This window comes from Glossina fuscipes, unplaced genomic scaffold (genome assembly GCF_014805625.2).
Source record: "Glossina fuscipes isolate IAEA_lab_2018 unplaced genomic scaffold, Yale_Gfus_2 2, whole genome shotgun sequence".
In the NCBI taxonomy this organism is placed as follows: domain Eukaryota; kingdom Metazoa; phylum Arthropoda; class Insecta; order Diptera; family Glossinidae; genus Glossina; species Glossina fuscipes.
In genome coordinates, this window is record NW_023998416.1 from 26,807,474 (window position 1) to 26,832,382 (window position 24,909).

Consider the following 24,909-nt stretch of genomic DNA (forward strand, 5'->3'; position numbering starts at 1 on the left):
ATTGGACTCATCCCAAGCAAACAAAGAGACAGTAAGTGATTAAAAGAATAAAATTATACCAAATTGATATTAACTAAATACGTCCCGATTAGATCGGGAAAAGTTAGTGACCTTGAAAGCCTTGATTGTGTTCCTGAAAATAGACTACAGACTCTTATGAGTAATTGCGTAAAATATAAAAACTAAAAGAAAACTTAATTAATTTTCCTTACGTTTATGCCGCGCTGGTCCTTTTTTGACGGTATCAGAACAATTTGATCGATATTTTAAGGTTTTTTCCTTTTTTTTTTATTTTATTTAAAGCGTTTCATAAAACTTTTAAAAATAATGTAACTTACTCCTCCTTTCAGGAGGCAATTTAAAAAAAAAAATGCATAGGAAATACTTTTCTTTAAATATCACTTTTAGAAGCCTTTTCGAAAAATTCTACCATTAAAGGATAAACGGGATCATATTGTTCACTTTTCTTACGTCTTACGCTATCGCGATAACGCTGTAATGCTCCGGCAATTAGTTCTAATTTTTCCCTCTCGTTGGTATGACCCTCAAGCCATTCAATTAGCCGCTCATTAGACCAATTAACTGTAGTATGAGGAGATTGCATTACAGCGTCTGCGTGTCCAAACATTAATAGTAAAATTATATACGATGGCACCAATGAGTCTTCGCCAACATTTTGTTTTACCAATTCATCAGGTGTTAAGACGATTAAGAATGACATTGCTCTGAGTAAGCGTGCAGAATTTCCCAATGTTGAAATATTGGGGCATAGAGGTTTTAATGCACTTTCCATATACAAGCAATCGTTTTTCAAACGTTGCCTTCCCATTTGACTGACAGGTCTTAATATACTTAGATTATGAATGAAGAATTCAATACAACGTTTCGCCACTTCATGACCACATTTGGTAACAATGTCTTTGTCTTCAAACGGAGCAATGTGATTGGACCAAGCTCGGTTGATAAACTCTTGCAATTCTTTCATATACATAGATGGGCCAGATGCGGATATTTTCTCGCTATTCAATCCAGGTTCACGATGTATGCTGAGAATTATTATATTCAAAGTTGACACTATGGAGTCCATGATTTGTTGCAAAATGGTATATATCAGCAAATCGATTTGATTCAGTGCTTTAGTAATGTCATCTCGGGCAGATGATTTGCTTTTACCGCACTGTTCACCCAAATCTCGTAACATGCGTTTCGTGGAATCTTTAAAGTAGTACAATATATTGGCCAATAAAGTATTTTGTATTTGATGAACGTTTGGTATATCAACGACTTGCACTGAATCCGGTCCAAGTTTTATTTGTGTTTCTAATTTTGTGTAAAAATCTTTAGTACAAGAAATAAACACCCCAGCTACGGCATTTCCCAATCGGCTATCTACTAATGATGAACTGAGCTCTGCCGAGGCAACACGTATGAAAGAATCGATGTTATCATTGCTCGGCAAGTCGATGCCGGCTAAACACGCCTTCATGTTATTTGCGCATTTGTTCACATAACCCACTTCCAAAGGCGTAAACAATTCTTCGTCAAACAAAAATTTTCCATTTAAACGCAACTCCAAGCCACGCACTGAACTCAATAATTTCGACAATCCTTCCTGTAGAATTTGATTAATATGCGCTGGACATTCGGAAAAAGATTTTTTCAATAATTTTTGTACAGCTTGCCAAAAACCACTTTGTATGAATTGCTCTGGATTACTTGCACCAGATCCTAAATGCTGCACTTGTTCAAGAGCTTTTCTCAGCAATTGCATTTGCACACAGCATTCGTAGAGTTCGTCGTAAATTAACCAATGCATCGACTTCCAAAATTTCGCTCTAAAATTTTGCGTGGTAGTCAGTTGGGGGGCTTTACCTGGACCTCGTAAACTGGATGCGACATTTTTAGATACACTTAATGATTTAGTAGCTTCCGCTTTGCATAGGACAGATATATCATTTCCAGCAAAACATTCCTTTAAAGATTGTTCAAGATTAGCTATAAAAGTCGTAAGTAAATTATCCAATGATGTCTCCAAAGTATTAAAATTCATGAAAACCTACAAATGAAAACAAATGAAACTTTTCATGTCGCAACGATTTTGAAGAAAGATATGTAAATAATACCTTAGTTACGCACATTGTACAATATGTAATTAATAAACGAGTTCCAATGATAAAAATATACAAACCTTTAGAGCATACACTATCTGTGGCTCATTCTTCTCTTGTAAACCCGTAATTAATTGCATTTGAGTTAAATTACGAATCTTCTGTCGAGAATTAATTGCATATGCCCGAGCATCTTGCACAAATTCAATATTCTTAAGTCCTGGATCTTCTATTAACTCATTCAATTCAAAATGCAATTCTGCCTGCTTCAAGACATCTTTAGTATTTCTCAATTTCATCGTCAAAATCAACAAAGTTTTCGATGAGCGTAACAAATGCGACAACTCATGAAGACGCGATAAAACTTTAGATTGATTTTCAATCAATTGATATTGCTGATCTACTTGACTTTTTAGCTTATAACCAGACGATTTAATCTGTTGAACATCTTCTGCTAAATTATTAAGATCTGCATCAAAACGGCCGGCATGACTAGCTTGTTGTAATAAAGCTCCATGCTTTTCTCGTACTTGTTGGTGCAATTCCTCGTTTATACTATTCAAACGTTTGCTTAATTCTTGGATTTGATCACCAATTGTTAAATTCATAGCTCCCAAGGCCGCTGTTATGTCTTCATCTTCAACAATTGCATTCTCCATTTTATTATTGGAATCATCGATTTGACTATCCCTTAAGGAAATTTAAAGAAATCGGATATTTATGATCGGCTACCATATATCATTCATTTCTTACATGATTTTTATTAAATTATTTATAACAGTCAACGTCAGAGAAAGTCTGGTAATTAATTATTGCCTAGTTCGCAAAATTATATTATCACATAATGTTTCGATATATTATTTATGTAAAGATTGTCCTAAGCTTTACACTGTGTATGTGTTCACTACTAAGGTCACAACACATTAAAGCTTTACACGCTTTTCAAACTTTGAAATTTGTATATACAAAGGCCTAACAAGTTTTTGAGCTTCGCAGTCGGCGTGAACTAGTAACATGCTTTAGTTTTAGTTTATTTCTAGTCTTAAATAAAAAAGGAAGCAATTCCTTCAATGATATCTTAAAAACTAGCCAGATTACCCAGAGAATGACCATATCTATTTCTAGAATTCCAACATTTTAGATATAAAGATATACCTACAGAAACAGGGATTTTTTCAAAAGAATGTATTGAAAAAGTTTTTACACAAGCAGGCTTCACTTTCGTTTTCGGGTTAAGAACACCCAGTTGATAAAGATCATTTTTAAGAGTTTGTTTTGAAGTTTTCTTAAAATTCTTACAAACGGGAGTTGCTTCTTTTCTACTGTTTTATACATTCAGAAGGAATGACAACAGCATATGACCTTCCAGCCTTCTTCAATGTACTTCAAATGAGTCAAGTAATTACGATAAACCCGATAAGTGTTTCTTCCTTTTATTTTCCTTTAAAATAATCAGCTGCAAACTAGTTAATTAAAAAGTAAATCTACTTATAAGAAGAAGAGTAGAAATATTTGTTCCATTCAATTTCGCATAACACCTCGAGCACAGCGAGTTTCAATGCAAATACAAAAATAAAGAAGTGTTACTTGCGGTAGATTTTGGTAAAGAAACAATTACAAGATATTATTTAATTAGGAAAAGATGCCTAATAATTTTGAGAAATTTCATTGTTTAAAAGTGATTGATTGCAAACAGGGAGCTGTAAGGGCGGTAAGATATAACGGTATAATTGTGTTTACCTTTAATCATTGTTGAAATTATTTGTTATTTCTTATTTGCCTTTTTTAGTCGATGGCGCGTATTGTTTGACTTGCGGCTCAGATAAAAAGATCAAATTATGGAATCATAAGACTGGTCTTTTACTTAAGACTTACGGTGGACATGCCGATGAAGTTACTGATGTAGTAGGCAGTTGCGATAGTAGTAATATCCTTTCGTCTAGTCTCGACAAAAGTATAATATACTGGGATGTTAGCGCTGGAAGGCCTATCAGACGCTTACGTGGCCACGCTGGTGGAGTAAAATGTGTGTGTTTTAACGAAGACTCTTCCATAGCTATTTCGGGAGGACGTGATAATGCGGTATTCTGCTGGGATATTCGTACAAGGCGTTTGGAGCCAGTACAAATGATGCGTGAGGCTAAAGATTGCATTAGTTCAGTAGTTAGTAATGATCATATGATTATTGCCTCCTCACTGGATGGCTGTATACGACACTACGATATACGTGCTGGTGAAATGATCCTTGATAAAGTTAATGTGCCTATTACATATATGAATATGACGGGTGACGAACAATGTCTGTTGGTGGCATGTCAAGATAGCACAGTACGTCTTCTTGATGGTGAATCGGGCAATTTGTTATCAGAATATAAAGGCCATAAAGCTGAAGACTATCATATTGAATGCGGTATTATGGCAAACGACACGCACATTTTGTCGGGCAGCAGTGAAGGTGACGCTATTATTTGGGACTTGTTAGAGGGAAAAGTTCTTCAAAAACTTCAAATAAGTATGAATTTGATAATGGATACTTGAAAATTTTTTAGAGAACAATTTAATTTCAGGTAAAACCGGAGGTGTAGTACATTCTTTGGACACTCATCCAAAATTAAATGAAATCCTTTTTGCTAGACGAAGGGACGTGTACGTTTTTTCTACGGAAACCTCCGAGATTGCAGGCGTTGTATAGATAACATTAAGCGTCCACAGGGTATAAAACGGCCATTGTACATTACTACATCCTCCACTCGAATGTTGCAGAAAAATGCCTCCCAACCGCATTGTAGACCTTTACTGAAATCTAACTGAAAACAGTTCGCGCGGCTAGAGCTTCTTCATGTCTTCTTTCGTCTTGCTTTCTTATTATAAGACACCATATTCAGATCGATGATTTTCATACTTTTTTTGTCGGCTTACAACGGCTGAAGACTCTTCGATAAAAGATATTACCAGCGTGTTGACCTGATTTGGCACAACAAGCCAAGATTTAAATAAAATTAAGCTTACCGTCTGTCATCTTTATCTCTCTCGAACGCTTTTTCAGCATTATCATTTACTTCCAATGCATTACTCTGATCGCCAATATTTATAGTCCGTAATTATAAAAGAAAAGAAAATTTTTGTCTGGATTTGAAATAAATTTATTTATTTGGTTCAAGTCTTGATGACCTTGATTGATGATTTCTCCAAACCCCTAATCGTATATAAAAATATATATGTAATAATATATATGTATAATAAATACAAAAATGATAAATTTTATAGAACATAAACATTACTTGTAATTTCTATCAGACTTGGGAAGGTGAACTTCGCCTCAGAGTGGTCAGAGCCTTAAGAATTTTGTTATTTCATATGAGAAACTTTATGCACTTATTAAATTAATAGTTGAGTTACTTACCATTTTGCAACTAATATTTTCGAAAAAGTTTATTTTATATGACCGCGGACGTACACGTTCGCCAAAAACTACCTGACGTAAGTTTTCAACGGGAGAATTTGGTTCATTGCCAATACAGAAATCGAAATGATAATAGATTCCGCTGTATTTAGACGATTTACATAAACCATTCGCATTTGCATTCTCTATTGCATGTATGAGCTCGTTCAATTATTTCAACTTGTATTCGAATATTAACCTGAGTCACCGGCATCGCTTAAAGGAATAATACCAGTACGTATTTTGGCCTGGTAGACTTGTTTTTAAATAATATATATATATATACAATAATATATTTCAATTATTATTACAGTTTTCCACGCCACCCATGAGGTACCGTGATAGGCGCGTTACCAATTGTTTGAAATGGCTGGCTCCCCTTTAGGCCTACACCTTTAAATACTTATTCTACAATTATACTAATTATATTATTTATGTGAAATAAATATATAAAATTATGTTAATTATCAGATTAGCATTGAATTTAACATATGTATCATGCATTACATTTACAAAAATAATATAAAATAATAATAATATAATATAAAAGTATAATATAAATGTGCATAATATAGATATAAGTTAACATAAGGTACATAACATAAATATATAAACGTAATATAAGCTAGCATTGAATTTAACATATGTATCACGCATTACGTTTACTGGACTACATGTTCCTCCTGGACTACATGTTCATCTGCTGTTTGGATCTGGACTTCATGTTGATTGAGCTGCCGTTTTTTCAACCTCTGCCGTGCCTCCGCGAAGGTTGATGTTCCCTCGTCGTATATGCTGTAATTATCTATTCTATTTATATTATCACTGTCTATATATACATTATTAACATTCGCGGGGCTTTGCACACCACTAGTCGTCTGTTAAGACCTAAGATATTTAAATAACTGTTTGCCAAAAATAAGGAGCGGTATGTAGGCCGTTGATATAAATACTATAATAATAATAATAATATGGTAAAATGAAATTATAATAAAATAGCACTATAATAATAATATAATAATACAATAATAATAAATAACCTGAAAAGAAAATGAACAAATAATAAAAAAAAATGTTAAAATCACTTAAAATCGTACTTATATACATATAATAGAATATTTTGTTAAACGTTAAGGACGGCGCAGTTTTTCCTATTTCGCTTCGTTGGGCGGCAGCAAAAACCGCACTTTATCTGGCGGCGCCTTGCACAAAATATTCTTTACTAAAACTTCATACTCAAAAGTGTAGTTTCCTTTTACTCTACGTTTATTATATCATATACGCAGCGCTCATACCCACGGATCGCATGCCGTCTACGAATTTATGAAGCATGGCCATGGAAAATTAAACTGTATTTTTTCCGTTATTCGATTTTTGATAAGCACTTGCTTTTAGTTGGTTCTGTAAATATAAAGCTGAGTGTCGATGAATTATTCTTCAGTCTTTACGGATTACTAATAGATAGTGAACTGCTCTTGAGGTGTAACTTTGTTTTTATTATTATTATTATTATTAATAATTAATTACCCCAGCGCTTGTGTATAGAAGTTTTCGCTGTCTTTTATTCAATGCGGAATGCAGGGGCTTTCACTTTTCCCAATAAATTTTCTTATATATAATAACTATTTCTGGTAAGTAACATCGTTACAATTAGATGACTAATTAATTTATTCACTTATCTTTAATTTCACTAATCGTTGTAATTCGTCGTTACGCCTTATGTAATACGGACTCTAAATGAAGGTTTTGATTGTGAAACTTCAAAAAACATTTTTTTTCTTTCATTAATTTCTGGAAAATTTAGGTATTAGGCTTAAAAAAAGCTAGGCAATATTTGGACGCGTATTCGTTTCGGCAAAGTTAAATTGAATTGATATTAAAAACGTGAATATAAAACATTGAAAATTGAGTAACTTGTCATACTTGGAAAGTCGACAAGTTCCTGCGTGGTCTTGTTCATTGCTATCAATGGATTTAAATATTAAATATTAAAACCATATAAGTCTAATTCGTACGTAGTAGTGGACGCACAAAAAATGAATCATATAATATGGCACAGAGATTTTGGATTCAATCCTCAGCAAAAATCGGGGCACTGTCCCCAAAATTTATTATGATAAATTTACAGTTTTTCCACAAGTTAAAAAAAAATATTTCTCAACGGCGCGAGTTGAATAGGAAAACGTTTTTATAACAAATTCAAGTGTAAAGTGCGATGTTATCGAATTATCGTTAATGTGCCATCACAAAATCGGCGGTGACTTCATTTGTGAATTAAAATTCTTGGAATTTTAAGTAAACATAAGTGTAAAATTGGATATTACATTACCTGTATAATATTTTAATACATCCAGCAGAAAGATGCAATGGGATCGACTGGAGCTCGCATTTATTAAAGTTGATGCATATGTCAACTTTTTCTGACCATAACGCAATAATTTCAATGCTTCCAAGCTACTTTTTACACAGACCGATGTTGCAGACTTAATAAACACGCGGCCGTCATTGCAAATTATTTTCAAATTTTTCCTAGAAGCATTTGGCTGCACACCATATTCAGAAGCATCGCTATCTAATAGATCGTGAACTTGTTCATTGTAAATCTCGACGAAGGTTACCCAAATTAATACGTGAGCATGGTCAATGGGGCCTTTCGGGAAACGATGCTCGTTCCGTATACACTGTTGGAAACTTTTGTGCTGGCTTTAAAGCTCTAAGTTTTGTGCCAATATCTTTTTCCGCATTAAATTTTCTTTACCAGTCGCACTATCTTCCAAAATTGTTATGTGCCCGTTGATAAGTTTAACGGAAGGATGTGGATATATTTGACCTTCATATAAGAAAAATACATTTTCAAGGGAGCGAGGTATTATTCCAGGCCGATGATCATCGCCAAGTAATGTAAACGTTTTGCCTGATCCTGAAATTCCGTACGTTAGAACGGTAAAACTTTCTTCCGCGATTATTTTCTGCCCAATACACTTTTCGTACAATTCATATTGACTAACGTGTGAATCGAGTATATCTGTAAAACTGTAGTGCTTCTCCGCCGAATTCTTATTTAAATTTGTTGCTTCATGAGGTGGGGAGCAAATCAAAACATTTCCTTCCTTAGAAATAGCAAACGTTGAAGTCGGACAATCTACTGGACGCAGCCTTAGATAGACGGATGCTCCCACTTCATTCGACGGGTTGGCGCTTGAGCTAGCGGTTTCACTAATTCCGTCTGCACTAGCAAGATCACTAGTATCATCCAAGGAAGAATCAATTTCACAGTCGTCATCTTCTTCCTTGATATCATGAAAAAGCGCTATTTTTTGCTGTGGACTTGCTCTACAACGTCGATCAATGCTTGGATCACGAGCCGTTAAGAAGGAACGAACTTCCCGCTGTGTACATTCTGCTTCAGCAATATTTTTTTCCATTTATTTTAATATTTTCATGAATCTTAAATGATAATAAAATATAATATTATTTTTTATATTAATTATCGAAACAGTAAATATATTAATTTCCTTTCTGCGACAACCTTACGCTGGTCACATCCTTAAGTTGGTCACAATCTTTTGTGGGAAGAAAGGATCGATACTTAGATTATATCTTACATACACATGCTCACTTGAGATTTGAAGCCACTCGGGCGGATAACTTGTAAAATTAAATAGTTTAGTTGGTGCATTTTCCACAACACTATGCATACATCTACAGGAGATGATAGAAGAGCAAAAGCGACCAAGTCAATTAAAAAGAATCGGAAACAATCAGGAAACCATTAAAAAGAATAACAATTTCTTTTATATATATTGTTATATAAATTAATAAAGCCATTTTTTTTTGAGTATATAATAAAGCTATTATATAAATAAAGCTATTTATATTTAAATATAAATTATATAAAATGTAACAAATATCAATTTATTTATTTACTTATTTCATTTAATGATAACGTAAATTACAAACTAGAAATTATTTGATTCGTAAATGTACACACACACGCTCACATTCTTCTTTACGTAAATATATTTGTGATATTTGCTAAATTTGGAATTTACAGTAAGTAAGTATATTGTAACATAATTACACGTTTTTGAATAACATTCATGTTTTCTCTGCCTTGGCAGAATTAGCAAGCAAGGTAGATAGTGTTCAGCTAATTGATTATCAGCCACATTGAGGAAAGTAGGAAAAAGCATAACGTCCAATGATTTTAAAAATAGTTTCGACACATCTGATGATGATGACCTATAAAATTTATTTACTTGATCATAAAGTAGAGCGAAGTCCATTCACTTGATATATTCTCCAAATTTTTTTAATAGCAATATTTGCTTGTTGGTTTTTCAACTTACATACGTATGTATAAATCTCTAATTTTCACAAGATAATTAGATATAAAGACCAAAAAAACCTTTAACTGAAATTTGTCATATAGCGCGAGTGTTCTGGTATAAGTATAGATATATCCTGTAACGAAAGGACATTTAGAAGAAATACATCCAAATCATTTTCGAGACTACTATCATCAGTACTGTCCAAATCACTAGTCTCAATACTATTTTCCCAATCAGATAATTCCTCTTCTTCATCTACTTTAAAATCGTCCAAGTCACCGGTTACGCCCACAGATTTTTGTTCCAATAATTCATATAAAATATTTTAATGTTCCTGAAACGAGAGACTTTTTTCTTAATGAACGTTCTCCTTTAGAGCAATTGTCCTTTAATTGTCCTCTTACTGCTGCTAGTTCACAGAAGGGATTTCCACATAAATTTAGCATACGAATAAATTTCATACTCTGAAGTTGTTGAGTGGAACAGATTTGCTCAATGCGATTATCATTTAAGAAGACATATTGCAATTTACTCATTTTCGCTAAGGTATGCGATGGTATGCGAAGCAAGCGATTATTTTTTAAATTTAAATGGACCAACTGCTTCAATTCCTTTAGACCATGCGGTACGGAGGCCAACGTAATTTTTTTAAACAACTAATACTGTCAGGCAATTGCTGTAACTTGTTACCTCTTAAGCCTAAAGTTTTCAATAAAATTGCAATTTCCTATTTCGGTTGGTAATTGTAAAAGTCATATATTATTGCACCAAAATGTATAGATATATCCTGTAACGAAAGGAAAAGAAGACATATTGCAATTTACTCATTTTCATTTTTCATCATTTCGCTTCTGCAACAATATCAATATATGTCGACAAAATATTAAATTAATAGTTTCCAGCATCATTTATTCGGATCTACTGCAGCAAAACAAATTTTCTCAGAGCAACAAGAAGAAGACATGTACATACAAACTTAATCCTTGTTCGTTGTTCGTTGGAATCCATATTTAAAAAATATGTTAACTTTTATGAGAAAATGGAAAAATAGTCTTATTTTTATTTATTAATTAATGTTAAGAACTAAATGTTCAGTAAGTTTATATTGATTAAATAATTAAAAGTAATTCAATCTTATCTTATCTTAATGTTATTAATTAAAAAATGAAAAATGAATATTAAGGCCAAAAGTAATTAATTATCTTGAGTATTAACTGTTCCTTCGACTAGTGCTGGTGGGTCAGACAACGTTGCCGGCAAATGACCGAGGTAGGCATCATTATCGATGCAGTAATTTATGATCATACGCCAATGAGGATCCAAAAAGAGTGTGTCGGGGTTGCCGTATATACTATAAGCAGACAACGAGGCCGAGAAATTGCGAGTCCGGTTGATCTTTCGTTTCGTATGAAACCTAATCCATGGTGCACATCGTCACATATATGCTCCTTGCTTGATCTCACTCCTGAAATTAATATTATATCGCGTTCCTAAAAACAACCAAGCGAAATCAACATTGGTATTAGTATTAGTTGCAACATTAGTGTAATTAGTGTAAGCTTCCAAAAAATGTTATGGAGATGTAGGCGTTGATATATTCCGACACAATTGGTCTTCGGCTTTGAATGTCTAAAAAGATCTACTCACGGTGTAAAGTTTGCCAACCGATCCTTGCGAACACTTAACCTACCTTTACAATTGTGTCGGGTGATTTGCAAAATTAAAATAGTGCAGCAATAACGATAAATCTTTACATAAATCTTAAAATAGGGGAAATCGTAAAAATTTCAAAGTAGAAATCATTCATTGTCTTTAAAATCTTTTTTATATAAGGTAATGAACGTTCGTTACACCTGCATTCTGAAACATAACGTTCATAGAATATCTTTTAGAAAACTTAATTGGACGACTAAGATCTATGCTCTACTTCCGCTAAATTATTATTGTCCAATCGTTCAGGAATGGATGTCCGCGTGACGCTGCGACGGTCAAAGAAAAGCACTGACTATAGTTATGGCAAAATAAACTCTGCCACATTTGATATTTGAATCTGTGAACACTGTGATCTGATGGTGGTCGTGATCTAATCCAGCTACAGCTCCAGTAAATAACTTTTTAAACTTTCTCTGTAAATATGTGTATATATTTGATGACAATAATTAAAACATTGAATGAAAACGTAAAAAATAGAACAAAAAAAAATTCTCAATTTGTTGGAATAAATAAATTTTTACTTTCGGCGTTCCAATTCTTCCTCTAGATCTTCAATCTCTGCCTTATATTTTCTAGTAAGTGAAGCAATCTGAAAACATTTAAGCGATGTCATATATATAGCTTGCAATCAGTGATAATATAAAATACCTTCGTTTCGTAAATTTGCGCTTGGCAATTTAATTGAACCTGTAAACGTTTTTCACTTTGCTTTTTGGTTTCGGCCAAAGTAACTTTAAACGAATCTACTAATTTATTCCTCAACGTATCCTCCTGCTCTTCCAATTCTTCAGAATGTTGGGCACGTAATACCTCCTCTAGCTGTTGAAGTTTGGTGTGTAAAAATTGTTCTTGTTCTTCCAGTTGTCCACGCAATGATTGCAATTCTTCGTGTAAACTGAAAACAGCTTTCAAATATTTTAACTCAATTAATACTGTCACCAACTTACCGTGCATTTTCTTCCTCCAAATCTTGAATATATTCGTCTTTCGCTTTATCGTCTTCCTCTATATCACAGCGGGTGTTTCCCATGAAATTCGAATATCGTGTATGATTTTTGAATGCTATTGATGATTTGAATATTATATTTCTAGCGATTGAGGCGAAGTTTAACACGTTGGAATTTTCTTCATAGTATTTATCCAAAGGTGTTAAATTGACTACCATCGTCAACTTTTCTCTACCTTGGAGTGCCGTTTGTAATAACATTGTAAGTTTTGACTCACGAAAGGGTATACGTTCTGGCTTATTACCAGCTGCACTGGCTGCGTCCAGGCAACGCCCTAAAATCATAATTAATCCATCAGATAAGCTAGTGTTCACTATACTTATTTTACAATTATCTGCTAAAGCATAATTTTCAGCATTTGTTCTTGTTTATCTTATTACTAATAAGCAGAAAATATAAAGTAGTCGAGTGCGAGAGAAGGGGCGTCGCTGTTAAAGTGAGAAATCGATGGCCACCGCTGTTAAATTAAGAAATCGAAGGGTCACCGCTGTTAAAGTGAGAAATCGATGGCCACCGCTGTTAAATTAAGAAATCGAAGGGTCACCGCTGTTAAAGTGAGAAATTGAAGGGCCATCGCTGTTAAATTCAGAAATCGAATGACCATCGCTGTTAAATTAAGAAATCGAATGGCCACGGATGTTAAAGTAAGAAATCGGAGGGCCACCGCTGTTAAATTGAGAAATTGAAGGGCCATCGCTGTTAAATTGAGAAATTGAAGGGCCATCGCTGTTAAAGTGAGAAATCGAGGGGCCACCGCTGTTAAAGTGAGAAAAAACGAAATTTTAAGCAATTAAGATTAATATCTCCCACATTTTTCATTTTCATTACCGGATATATCTATACTCACAGGGTATATCTATACTTATACCTAAAACCATAAGTGATGTATTTATGCGTTGAGCTTCCTTTAGCCGAGAGCCAACATTTCCCGTTTTATCTAGTCTTTCAGAACCGGCTAAGTCACAAAATTTATATGAAGTCTGCAATAAAATTGGAAAATAGAATGCATAGTGTGTTAAATAGTTTTAGGTTGAGACCCTTTACGAATAGAATCAAATGGCATGAATGAATTTATCTTTAACTACGCGATCTATAATATGAGAGCATTTGTTATTACATTAAATAAACGACACCACCTACCCTCTTAATAACGCCTGTATAATATTTTAATACATCCAGCAGAAAGATGCAATGGGATCGACTGGAGCTCGCATTTATTAAAGTTGATGCATATGTCAACTTTTTCTGACCATAACGCAATAATTTCAATGCTTCCAAGCTACTTTTTACATAGATCGATGTTGCAGACTTAATAAACACGCGGCCGTCATTGCAAATTATTTTCAAATTTTTCCTAGAAGCATTTGGCTGCACACCATATTTAGGAGCATCGCTAGCTAATAGATCATGAACTTGTTCATTATAAATCTCGACGAAGGTTACCCAAATTAATACGTGAGCATCGTCAATGGGGCCTTTCGGGAAACGATGCTCGTTCTGTATACACTGTTGGAAACTTTTGTGCTGGCTTTCAAGCTCTAAGTTTTGTGCCAATATCTTTTTCCGCATTAAATTTTCCTTGCCAGTCGCACTATCTTCCAAAATTGTTATGTGCCCATTGATAAGTTTAACGGAAGGATGTGGATATATTTGACCTTCATATAAGGAAAATACATTTTCAAGGGAGCGAGGTATTATCCCAGGCCGATGATCATCGCCAAGTAATGTAAACGTTTTGCCTGATCCTGAAATTCCGTACGTTAGAACGGTAAAACTTTCTTCCGCGATTATTTTCTGCCCAATACACTTTTCATACAATTCATATTGACTAACGTGTGAATCGAGTATATCTGTAAAACTGTAGTGCTTCTCCGCCGAATTCTTATTTAAATTTGTTGCTTCAAGAGGTGGGGAGCAAATCAAAACATTTCCTTCCTTAGAAATAGCAAACGTTGAAGTCGGACAATCTACTGGACGCAGCCTTAGATAGACGGATGCTCCCACTTCATTCGACGGGTTGGCGATGGTAGCGTCATTTGTTGCGCTTGAGCTAGCGGTTTCACTAATTCCGTCTGCACTAGCAAGATCACTAGTATCATCCAAGGAACAATCGATTTCACAGTCGTCATCTTCTTCCTTGATATCATGAAAAAGCGCTATTTTTTGTTGTGGACGTGGTCTACAACGTCGATCAATGCTTGGATCACGAGCCATTAAGAAGGAACGAACTTCCCGCTGTGTAGATTCTGCTTCAGCCATATTTTTTTGCAAAAATCAATTGAGAGAAACTTTCTTTCACGAGGTCACTTTTGATGTGATGAAATATAAATATATTATTTTATAATGTGCTACAAATACTTTAAAAATAAAACCTATTCGAAAAAATTTGTACGCTCAAATAAATGAAACAAAAGCGGGCGCTCTCTAACAGTGCTACCGGACTACTGTGATGTCATTCGCCATAAGAAAACACAATATTAATGTATTGAAAATACGGTAACATACCACATAAAATTTTTAAGGAAAACAACTTAAAAAAAAATTATGATACCATCGGAAATCCTTTACCGTTCTTGTTATATTATTTTAAAATTACTCTTTTGTGTAATACATTTTTATAAAACATAAATCGACGAATATGTTTTAAACTTGAAATCAAGCACTTTTATTGCCTTTTTTCCTATTCTGGAAAATAACGTATAATATAAATTGAAAGTTTGTAATTGGCTGTTAAATTGATATAAGTCCTTTTCGTTTTTTCTTCTTCCTTCTTCTTGTTTTATTTATTTGTACACTTATAAAAACTTGATTTACTACTTAGGCTCGTAAAGGAACTTTTCCAACAACAAACACATATAGAACTTATAAGCAATAAAAACTATTGAAAAAACTATTTGAAATGTAAACAATAGCACGTCCATTACAAACGTGAACAAAAATTAGAATTTGTAAATACAACCACACACAGTACAAGCTTTAAAACATAAACACACACAAAAAGCTTTGCAAATATAGTGGTTTTAACAAGGTTATTATTTACAAAATCATAAATAGATGTTGCTAAACATAACTCTCTGATTTTATGTTTCGTCTTCTACAAGGTAACGAAAATAGAATGCATAGTGTGTCAAACAGTTTTAGGTTAAGAATGAATTTATCTTTAACTACGCGACCTATAATATGAGAGCATTTGTTATTACATTAAATAAACAACACCACCTACCCTCTTAATAATTCCTGTATAATATTTTAATACATCCAGTAGAAAGATGCAATGGGATCGACTGGAGTTCATTCCTCAGCGAAAATCGGGACATTGTCCCCAAAATTTATTATGATAATTTTACAGTTTTTTCACAAGTTAAAAAAAAAAAATTTCTCAACGGCGCGAGTTGAATAGGAAAACGTTTTTATAACAAATTCAAGTGTAAAGTGTGATGTTATCGAATTATCGTTAATGTGCCATCACAAAATCGGCAGTGACTTCATTTGTGAATTAAAATTCCTGGACTTTCAAGTAAACATAGGTCAAGTATTAGTCGTTGTAGAATTGGATATTACACCACGTATCTGTTGTACAAATAAGATTTTGCCATACAATGTCTGCTGACGTTTCAGAGGCTATTCAAAAGCTTGAGCTACCACCACTACGTACTCTGGATGATTTTGCTTTAGGTTCGGCACGTTTTCAATTACCAAATTTGAAAGATTTCGACAAATGGGGTAATCGTGTGGTTAAGAATCTTATCTACTATCAAACAAATTATTTTCTTATGTTCATTACGATCTATGGAATAATGGTAATATTCAATCCTTTTAAAATTGTGTGCGGCCTTTTGGTACAAGCTATGATGGTGGCAGTGCTCTTGCAGTTTTTTCAAAAGAAGACCCGTATTATAGTTAGTCACAGTGCTGCGGATAATCAAAAATGGTACATGCTTGCAGGCGCTTTACTTGTGGGATATTTGTTTTTACATTTTTTTGATGCGCTGCTTTTATCTGGCTTTACTTTGCTCTTGCCATTTTCGTGTAAGTATTTTATTGCATACATATCTAATAAGACATATAAAAGTGAATCACGATCAAAAGTAGGACAAGTGTCTTCTTTCAGTAATGAATGCAGAGGTTGTCGCTCCTCCAAAAGTACCTTTTATACTTTTACCTGTTTTAGATAATTGTTTCGTTTAAAAAGTTAATTATTAAATTAAATCTTTTGTAATTATATTCAGTAACCTTCGTACATGCGTCCTTGCGTCTTAGGAATTTAAAAAATAAGGTGGCAAATACAATGGTGAATCTAAGTGCTTCAACACCAATGGGAGTTTTTTTGGATACCTTCAACATTGCAGCCGATAGTTTACTTAACTAAATGACAAGAAGCTGAACGAATTTATAATAAGGAGATTTTTGTATGTAGCCGACGTGATGTCTTAAAGCACTCTTAATGGCTACAGATTGTATATAAATTAATTTAGCTATCAGTGTAATTTCATTCAAATATGCACAAGCAGATTATAACAAGGAAGTTGTTCGATTTATAATACAAAAAATTACGAATTATATACTCTCGATTTATAACGACATAAGGATATGAGAGTACTTTCTTGTTTATTATATTTAAGTATTCATTGAATAAACGCAATTATACTCCTGTTTTATTTGAAAACTTTATTCATAATGAAATAGAAAAATTTTTCACTTTTCAAGAAATAATAAAAGGTAAATCATGACAATGTTCCCTTACCTGCAACTGGCGCGCTTTATTTCTATATATTCTGCAACTGGCACGCTTTATTCCTGTACATTCTGCAACTGGCACGCTTTCACGGTCGTAATTAAATACAAATATAACAAGCTTAACTAACAGTACAAATCAAGTTTAATATTAAATACGAATCTTTCATAGGCTCACAGAGTTAAAATGAAACACTTGCTGCAGTGCGCTTGCACAGATGGATATCTAAGAAGATTTTAATTGTTCTCAATCCATTAGATTAAAACTCGTATATAAATATGTCATATTTCTGTGGTAACAAACTCATGCGTTGAAAAGAAGTCACAATCAAACTCACTTTCTAACGTGCAATTTTAAATTGATTTTTTGAGATTTCATTTCAAGTCTTGTTCCCAAGGAACGAAAACTATTTTAAGATGCCGTGTGATGAAAAACTTTGAAGACTTTTTTTTTATAACCATTACAAAATGAACTGAAAAATTCAAAAGTTGTGGATCCCGTTTGCAATGTTTGTTCGCTTGCGTAAATGTTCCACAAAAGTATTTTTCTCAATTGTCCTACGACAGTTTTTATCGTCAGTAATCTTCATTTCTGTGCATAGTTTTGAAAAAGTTACATAAACAAAATTCGAATACCTTCATAAAAAGTCTACGCCAAGAACATATTTTATATATCGTTTCATTCCACAACTTGTTGTTTTATAGAAATTAAAAAATCTGGCAACGATAATACAATATCGTACACAGTACAATATCGAACCATCGGTCAATGTTACATCTCTAATCTGTTAATACCTTGGGAAAACAAAACATTGTTCTTTACGTGTAAACTTTTAATAATAGTTGTTCCTAAAGCACAACTAAGAAAAGGATTAAGCCAAAAATAATGGATTGTGAAGATATGCAAATGATAATATCGGAGGAACCGAATCTCTCTGTAAGTAATCAAAATTATGATTTAGTTAAAAGTTTATATGGCCAAGTATCTCTGAACGCAGATACGCAGATTCATCTAGTCAAATGTTACAAATCAAATATCAAACTTAATGAAATCAATCAGAACGGCATATTTCTGTAACTTTGATTTAAAAAAACCTATATATTCTTAGTTAAGGAAATTTCCTAGCCTAAATTTCCTTACCTAGCCTTCGCTTAAGTATTAATTTAAAAAGTCCTAAGCGTAATAAGAAAAAGCTTGAAATGCAAAGTCGCAACATTTACAAACTACGTAATAACGAACAAAGTGCGTTATTAGACAATATTACGGGTCTAAAGTGTGCGTATCGTTGTGCGTATAATTGTATATCTGATGAAAAGCGGAAAAACGGAGAAGGGACGATTTCATCCCTTTTTAGTATAACCTTTGTAACATTGAACAATGTCGAAAGAATACTTAAGCATGTATTTGATTACTAAGTATACATGTCCGTTTATTTTTAGGAACGCAAGGAGGGAGGTAAACGAGGACGTAAGCCCGGCCGAAAAGCATCAAACGAAAAAATTGATATTAGAGCTAAGTTAGGTAAGTTTTTAGTTGTTTAGTTTTAGGTTTGCTGAACCATTTTAACAAAAAAAAAAAAGAAAAGATCTAGTAACAATAAAAGTGTATCAGTAATTCCATGAAATAGTTAACAGCGTTAGCTAGGGGAACGTAACTGAATTATGTAAAAAAAAAGAAACAATGCAATAGACTTGCTATCGAATGATTTTGAGGTCCATGGTGTATGGTTTAGAAGGATTAAATTAATCGTACATCTGAGTTTTTTCACTTTCATATTTTATAGTATAGGATTATTGTCATAAATTCAAGGAGTTAAAATCACATGTAATCTTCCAACTAATCGTCCGCGAACGCTTTACATCATTTCTTCACTGTAACTAACTTTACACTTAATTTATGCAAATTTATGTATATCTGGGTTAAGAGACGTTTAGTTTCATAAATTTAAATTAGTTCTAAGCTTTTAATATTAAAGGAGCGGGAATACAAAATTTTGATTTTCAACGTGTTATAGTATTAAGAATGCGTTTATTCGCCAATCGGAACCATTTTTACATAAAGGCCGTTGAGGAACATTTGTGCAAGATTATGGATTCATATGACTTGTATTTCGAAAGCATAATTTTATATCATGTATGCGAAAAGATCATCATTTTTCTTTGATTAAACGAAAAATGTATGGTGCGCTATAATCCAAATACGCGTTACCATTGAAGAATAGTACGAACCATAACAAAGCTGACTATATTGAACCGAGAATTAGGGAAGAAGCAGCCACTCTGTAGAGCGGTTTTTCAGCATCACGGTTCTCGACAACTAATTACAAAGTTCGTAAGCAACACTGAAGTGTAACGTAATCCCATGACTTATGTATTTCTCAGAAATTGTCACTTCCAACTAACGACAGCTTCATTCAATCCATGACTTATTGTATGCTTGAGGATAATACATAAAAAATGGTTACTTGCCTTATCAGTCAGATCAGCTGTTCTTTCAGCATTAAAATTATAACCTCTCGCAAAGATAGAAGAAACGCTTAGCGAGTGACGAATAACAGTTTGAATAAAATATGTTTTTCCAAAGCCTTAAAATAATTGCTTTTTACATTTACTTTAGTTAATACCAATTACGATAAACATTTCTGAAATAGGAAAAAATAATGGATAATTATTTCTTTATTAAAAGAACGGAGTCGTCAAAGCGCCCGTGAGTGTCGTGCTCGCAAAAAATTGCGTTATCAATATCTGGAAGAACTAGTTGCTGACCGAGAAAAAGCTGTTCTTGCATTGCGTGCAGAACTGGAGCGTGTAAGTTAGTATGACACAATTTATTTTTAACAGATTTATTTAGAATGTAATCAAGGTTTCTAATATTCGGTAATTTTAAATACGTGATTTTCAGTACAGACTATGGAGCTCTGAATTGAGTGAAGGTCGTATACCGAATGGTTTTCAGCAATTATTAGAGGAGACGGGTTTTGTAAAGCAAGAAATAGTTGTTTGATTTGTCTTAAAATTTATTATATTTAAGTACAAATGTTATTGAAATTGTCTAATAAATATATTTTTAACATTAATAACAACAGATTGGAGTACAGTGAAGCGGGAGAGTATTACAATAACAGTACAAACTATTAAATAATTAAAATTTGCTTTAAACATTAGTTTTTGTTATTTAATTGGAACAGTTGAAAGGAAGATATTTTAACTTTCAATCATTTTAGAGAGAGAGAGAGAGAGATTTGACTCAAACCGAGAGTTTACTTACCTTAATATTTTAAATAATTGAAATTCGAATCTTTATCCACATAATTTTATATAAACAAACTTACATTCTATATTGTAGCGTAAACGACATATTTGTATGGAATATGGAGATGTTCATGTTTAAATGTTTATATGTTTATATATAAACATGCATGCTCATTAGGTTTGAAACGATATTATTTACAACGCGATTTCGTCAGGATGCTAGAAAGATAGAAATGCACCGACTAGTATAAACTTCTCAATTATTATGTGAATTTTTAGGTAAAGCAAATTTTATTTATACTGTGATGATCTGTTTAAAGCGAATCCTATAGGCTGTTGATATTGTATAGGTTGATAATGTATAAACTGTAAAGGTAAAGCTATCGGCTGCAATTGGGTTAAGTGAACCGAATTAGTAGATGCTTGCGGGAGTAGATCTAAAGAAGATTCGCTGGATGGTGGAATAGCGAATTGTGGCTGAGGGGCACTGCCGGCTGGTTCTTCATCCGGCACATGTATGCGAAATTCAGAGTCAGCTTTTACTTCGGGAGGTGCTAAAGTTACTTCAACCCTTTTAGTTTCTTGGGCCGAGTGCTGCCGATTGTTCGGACTGTTCTGGTTCTTCTGATTGTAGTTATAGTTGTGTGCTTGTTGATGGTTTGGTTTATGAATTAACTCCTGTTTATAGCTAGTTACGCTAGGTTTGTGATTTGACGGAAACACAGACAAGTCATGTCCAGTTTGCCCGTGGTATGGCTCAACATCGTGTTGATGTTGCCCATAGTCTTCCTGATGACTGGAGTGATCTTCATGAATGTGCGTATCGCTTGAGTGTTCATCTAATTCCACATGTGCATCATGAGGATGCACATATTTGTAAGGCTCTTTCGAATGTATATATACTGGTACTTTTTTTTCTATTTCTACTTTATATGGGACGGGAACTTGTTTTTCCACCGCGTACGGAACTGGTTTCTCTATCTGGTACGGCACTTTTACTTCAACCGGATAGGGAATTGCTTTAACAACAGCGTAAGGCTTTGGCACTGGTATAAATTTATTGACAACCTTTTCGACGGGATATGGTTGAGGAACATGAACAATTTTTTCCACAATTTTCTCTACTGGAATGTGAACAATTTTTTCAACAGGGTAAGGCACTTTCTTTTCAACTGTAACGGGCACCTTCTTCTCTATGATTTTTTCAACGGGAACATGTACGATTTTCTCAACCACCTTCTCGACCGGATAAGGTTTCGGAATGTGGACAATTTTTTCAACTATTTTCTCGATAGGAACATGTACAATTTTTTCTACAGGATATGGTACTTTTTTTTCAACAATTTTCTCGACGGGGACATGAACAAGCTTTTCTACTGGGTAGGGCACTTTTTTTTCAACAATTTTTTCAACTGGATACGGTTTGGGTACATGAACTATTTTTTCCACTGGTATTTTTACTACCTTTTCGACAATTTTCTCTACGGGATATGGTTTTGGCACATGAACAATTTTTTCTACGATTTTTTCTACCGGTACATGAACGACTTTCTCAACAGGATATGGTTCTGGAACCTTTTTAATAATTTCTTTGACATGATTATGATGATGATGGTGATGATGATGTTTGATTTTGATTTTTTTGGACTTATCGTGTTTTCCTTCCTCTGAATGAAAATGCTGCGTTTCCTGCGTATGAGGATCTTCAAGCTGCTTATCGACAGGGACATCATACGTCTCCGCAGGCTCCGTTGGCTGATTTACTTCAATTGGAAATTTGTCTTCGCCATTTTGTTCTGGTTTTTCATCAAGGTGCTCATGTGTTTCCTCAAAAGTGTGAAACTCTTGTATATCGTCAAGACGAGGATTATGAAATTGCTTCTCCTCAAGTATGTGATGTCGTTGCAGTGATTTCTTATGACTTGGATGTATTTTAATTATAATATGTTTCTTTTTGCGATTCACCGGCTTAATGGCTGCTGGAAGATGATCATATTTTTGTGAGCCGCGCTTTCCTCTTTGAAAAATATTTTGATCCGAATTAATTTTGCGTGGCAACCGTTCCATTCCTTTCACACGATGATCATCACCCGTTTCTGACGTACGTTCCTCTTCGTAATTATGCTGATGAATTGCATACTCGTTCGTCTCGGCATCATCGCTATTTCGTCTTTTTGCATTCGTGCTCTTGCCGAATAAAAGCAGAATCAAAAGCACTTGTATTCCTAATTGCTGCCAACGAAATTAACAAAGTTTTCATTAATATTTTTATTTTTCAGAGAACATTTCTTTAAGATATTTGAAATATGTAGAAATCAGAGAAATTATTTTGGGAACTCTATGCAGACTAATCGAAGTGGTTGATTAGTTTTTGTTCATTAATTTTAAATTTGTAAGTTTTGCGAACTTGGTTTCCATAAAATTTAAAGATTGTTGTGATTGGCCCAGAATTATAATATAATTATAATATATATGCCTTGTATATATATATAATCCATGGCAGTTGTACATTTGAAGTTTGTTTAAACCTTTTAAAATTTCAATACAAAAGTGATTGAAATCAGCTTACAAACCTGACCCAAATACTAACTAACTAAGCAAACATTGGTTAAAATTTTGTAGAAAAATTTTTTAGATATTGACCCAAGTTAATGGAAATCAAAGACTTTTGCCTCGTCTTTTACTTATTGTACGCATGCTGTTTTGTGCGGAATCAATGTCAGACGAAAGGCATTGGTTGTGCGACTTTGAAACGATAAATAATTACACAAACGTGGCTCGAGCGGCTCCAAACCTCACGTTCATCTATAAATCACATAGCTTGTCGCTTCTATTTTGAGACTTGTAACGGAATGGCTAAATGAAAGGTTATTAGAGAGAGAGAGAGAGAGAGAGAGAGAGAGAGAGAGAAAGAGTTATGGGCTGCGGTGAGAACTGATCTCAATCGGGTTTTTTAATTAGAAGCTGAGTGTTTTTCTTTCTCTCAAGCTCTTTTCTAAACGAAAAATTTCCCATCAAAAATTTGCATTCTGTTGTTCGACTAAACGAATCCATTCGAATTTTTTATGAATACTTTCCAGGAATTTAGCTTTCATACAAAGCATTACTGTTTTGTAGGGAATTTATTTATTAATAAGCATTTTAAAAAATATTGAGCTTAACAGTACATGCTTCGTCGCTTAATTCGGAATCTATGAATTGAATAAGTTCGAAGACTATATGCCGGGGTCGATACTTTTTACAAGACGTTAATGTATGTCGAAGTGTATGTGTTCACAAGACGGCACTTCACTTTTTATAATGATACCCAAAGGTATTGTTAGATTTTGTGCGTTTTTTTCCTTCAATCAATACATTTATAGGCACAAGTAGATATTTTTAATTGAGCAAAACGTTTTATTCACGATTTGAATTTTTATGATAAATGATTTTTTTTTTCAACATTTTCGAAGAATTTCTTTTCAATATCCGTCAGTATTTATAGCGTGTTTAAGCATAGATCAATTTTTGTAATTTTGCTTAATTCTCTCTTATTCATAAATATCGATGATTTTCTTTCAAGCATTTGGGGGTAAGAGATTAAGCGGTTAATCTTACCATTAATTTCATTTGATATCCTCTTTAAAGTGAATAAGAAAAACTCAGTTATATATTATTAATAGCGGTGCGCGTATTCCGTATCTTAATATGTCAATATCACGTTTCTTTTTAAACTGCGATATATATAACGAGGCACTTCATTATTTATAACCATCGTTTTTTTTGATTTTTCTTTTCAACGATATTCATTTAATTTCATAAAGTTTCGGTTTCGGTTTCGCTTCGGTTTTTCAATTTTCTTCTCTTCTATTTTTATTTCATTTAAACGCATAAATGTAGAACAATTAATAAATAACAACAACAATTATTACATTGCAGGCAATATGGAGAGCCTCCTCCATATTATATAATATATTTTTTCATTAATCAAGTGCAAGGTGAGTTACACTATTTACTATTGGGTTTTAAACGAATCATCTTTACCTTTAGCATTCTGTCTTGGGCATCCTGCCTGTTGCCAAAATAAACGAATTTCGATTCGTTTGAAAAATTCTAATACCTAGAAGAAGTATGGGCAAGAAACGAAACCGAGATGATATCTTTAATTTCTTTGTAAAAAGCAATCTGCCCTTGTGTGAAGGTCAATGTTTGTCTCTTTACAAAAACAAAAAAGGAGAAAAATGTCGTTTATAGTACAATATAGTAAAGTGTTGTCCGTCTTTGCGTACTTGTTTTTCCCAAGCCTTCGCCGCATTATGGATTCTATATCAGAAGAGAGCAAG

General features: G+C 33.5%; 7 protein-coding genes across 8 annotated transcripts; 3 read left to right on the forward strand and 4 right to left on the reverse strand.

The window, feature by feature from the left end:
- Positions 1 to 57: 57 nt before the first annotated feature.
- LOC119633407 (conserved oligomeric Golgi complex subunit 5) lies at positions 58 to 2,963 on the reverse strand. Its single transcript, XM_038026950.1, has 3 exons — positions 2,862 to 2,963; positions 2,189 to 2,798; positions 58 to 2,056 (listed from the first exon to the last, which is right to left on the reverse strand). Coding segments are annotated over exons 1-3 (2,277 nt in total). The 5' UTR covers positions 2,864 to 2,963; the 3' UTR covers positions 58 to 391.
- A 246-nt stretch (positions 2,964 to 3,209) lies between these two features.
- LOC119633629 (WD repeat domain-containing protein 83) lies at positions 3,210 to 5,296 on the forward strand. The gene is made up of 3 exons (XM_038027259.1): positions 3,210 to 3,832; positions 3,898 to 4,620; positions 4,676 to 5,296. Exons 1-3 carry the CDS (start codon positions 3,751 to 3,753, stop codon positions 4,798 to 4,800), a joined length of 930 nt encoding a protein of 309 aa, XP_037883187.1. The 5' UTR covers positions 3,210 to 3,750; the 3' UTR covers positions 4,801 to 5,296.
- Positions 5,297 to 7,841: 2,545 nt separating this feature from the next.
- On the reverse strand, positions 7,842 to 9,188 carry LOC119633884 (kinesin-like protein subito). The gene has a single exon (XM_038027686.1). It carries the CDS (start codon positions 8,973 to 8,975, stop codon positions 8,256 to 8,258), a length of 720 nt encoding a protein of 239 aa, XP_037883614.1. The 5' UTR covers positions 8,976 to 9,188; the 3' UTR covers positions 7,842 to 8,255.
- A 2,871-nt stretch (positions 9,189 to 12,059) lies between these two features.
- LOC119634084 (kinesin-like protein subito) lies at positions 12,060 to 17,738 on the reverse strand. 2 transcript variants are annotated; one of them, XM_038028020.1, is made up of 7 exons: positions 17,674 to 17,738; positions 17,346 to 17,561; positions 13,742 to 14,907; positions 13,470 to 13,581; positions 12,542 to 12,875; positions 12,243 to 12,489; positions 12,060 to 12,183 (listed from the first exon to the last, which is right to left on the reverse strand). In XM_038028020.1, exons 3-7 carry the CDS (start codon positions 14,858 to 14,860, stop codon positions 12,112 to 12,114), a joined length of 1,884 nt encoding a protein of 627 aa, XP_037883948.1. In that variant the 5' UTR covers positions 14,861 to 14,907; positions 17,346 to 17,561; positions 17,674 to 17,738; the 3' UTR covers positions 12,060 to 12,111. The 2 variants fall into 2 exon arrangements, with proteins under 2 accessions (XP_037883948.1, XP_037883947.1); XM_038028019.1 differs by lacking the exons at positions 17,346 to 17,561; positions 17,674 to 17,738 and having other exon boundaries at positions 13,742 to 14,983.
- LOC119634085 (PRA1 family protein 3) lies at positions 16,061 to 17,267 on the forward strand. Its single transcript, XM_038028022.1, has 2 exons — positions 16,061 to 16,630; positions 16,831 to 17,267. The coding sequence occupies exons 1-2, from the start codon at positions 16,201 to 16,203 to the stop codon at positions 16,968 to 16,970; spliced, it is 570 nt and encodes a 189-aa protein (XP_037883950.1). The 5' UTR covers positions 16,061 to 16,200; the 3' UTR covers positions 16,971 to 17,267.
- Positions 17,739 to 18,108: 370 nt separating the features above from the next.
- LOC119634093 (REPTOR-binding partner) lies at positions 18,109 to 20,415 on the forward strand. The gene is made up of 4 exons (XM_038028031.1): positions 18,109 to 18,272; positions 18,776 to 18,857; positions 20,022 to 20,143; positions 20,238 to 20,415. Exons 1-4 carry the CDS (start codon positions 18,222 to 18,224, stop codon positions 20,337 to 20,339), a joined length of 357 nt encoding a protein of 118 aa, XP_037883959.1. The 5' UTR covers positions 18,109 to 18,221; the 3' UTR covers positions 20,340 to 20,415.
- A 142-nt stretch (positions 20,416 to 20,557) lies between these two features.
- Positions 20,558 to 24,221, reverse strand: LOC119634092 (probable serine/threonine-protein kinase kinX). Its single transcript, XM_038028030.1, has 2 exons — positions 24,185 to 24,221; positions 20,558 to 22,819 (listed from the first exon to the last, which is right to left on the reverse strand). The coding sequence occupies exons 1-2, from the start codon at positions 24,194 to 24,196 to the stop codon at positions 20,879 to 20,881; spliced, it is 1,953 nt and encodes a 650-aa protein (XP_037883958.1). The 5' UTR covers positions 24,197 to 24,221; the 3' UTR covers positions 20,558 to 20,878.
- Between the last annotated feature and the right edge of the window lie 688 nt (positions 24,222 to 24,909).

What these genes read in the sequence shown, in the direction of transcription:
- LOC119633884 (XM_038027686.1), bottom strand. Translation starts at nt 8,975, where the DNA reads ATGGAAAAAAATATTGCTGAAGCAGAATGTACACAGCGGGAAGTTCGT.
- LOC119634093 (XM_038028031.1), top strand. Translation starts at nt 18,222, where the DNA reads ATGGATTGTGAAGATATGCAAATGATAATATCGGAGGAACCGAATCTC. An exon ending in CGGAGGAACCGAATCTCTCT is followed by an intron (nt 18,273 to 18,775) that starts GTAAGTAATCAA and finishes GTTTATTTTTAG; the next exon opens with GAACGCAAGGAGGGAGGTAA. An exon ending in TGCGTGCAGAACTGGAGCGT is followed by an intron (nt 20,144 to 20,237) that starts GTAAGTTAGTAT and finishes CGTGATTTTCAG; the next exon opens with TACAGACTATGGAGCTCTGA.
- LOC119633407 (XM_038026950.1), bottom strand. An exon ending in AGATAGTGTATGCTCTAAAG is followed by an intron (nt 2,057 to 2,188) that starts GTTTGTATATTT and finishes TTTCATTTGTAG; the next exon opens with GTTTTCATGAATTTTAATAC.
- LOC119634084 (XM_038028020.1), bottom strand. Translation starts at nt 14,860, where the DNA reads ATGGCTGAAGCAGAATCTACACAGCGGGAAGTTCGTTCCTTCTTAATG. An exon ending in TACATCACTTATGGTTTTAG is followed by an intron (nt 12,876 to 13,469) that starts GTATAAGTATAG and finishes TTATGATTTTAG; the next exon opens with GGCGTTGCCTGGACGCAGCC. An exon ending in CGCAAATTTACGAAACGAAG is followed by an intron (nt 12,184 to 12,242) that starts GTATTTTATATT and finishes AAATGTTTTCAG; the next exon opens with ATTGCTTCACTTACTAGAAA.
- LOC119634085 (XM_038028022.1), top strand. Translation starts at nt 16,201, where the DNA reads ATGTCTGCTGACGTTTCAGAGGCTATTCAAAAGCTTGAGCTACCACCA. An exon ending in TTTGCTCTTGCCATTTTCGT is followed by an intron (nt 16,631 to 16,830) that starts GTAAGTATTTTA and finishes AATTATATTCAG; the next exon opens with TAACCTTCGTACATGCGTCC.
- LOC119633629 (XM_038027259.1), top strand. Translation starts at nt 3,751, where the DNA reads ATGCCTAATAATTTTGAGAAATTTCATTGTTTAAAAGTGATTGATTGC. An exon ending in AAGGGCGGTAAGATATAACG is followed by an intron (nt 3,833 to 3,897) that starts GTATAATTGTGT and finishes TGCCTTTTTTAG; the next exon opens with TCGATGGCGCGTATTGTTTG. An exon ending in TCTTCAAAAACTTCAAATAA is followed by an intron (nt 4,621 to 4,675) that starts GTATGAATTTGA and finishes ATTTAATTTCAG; the next exon opens with GTAAAACCGGAGGTGTAGTA.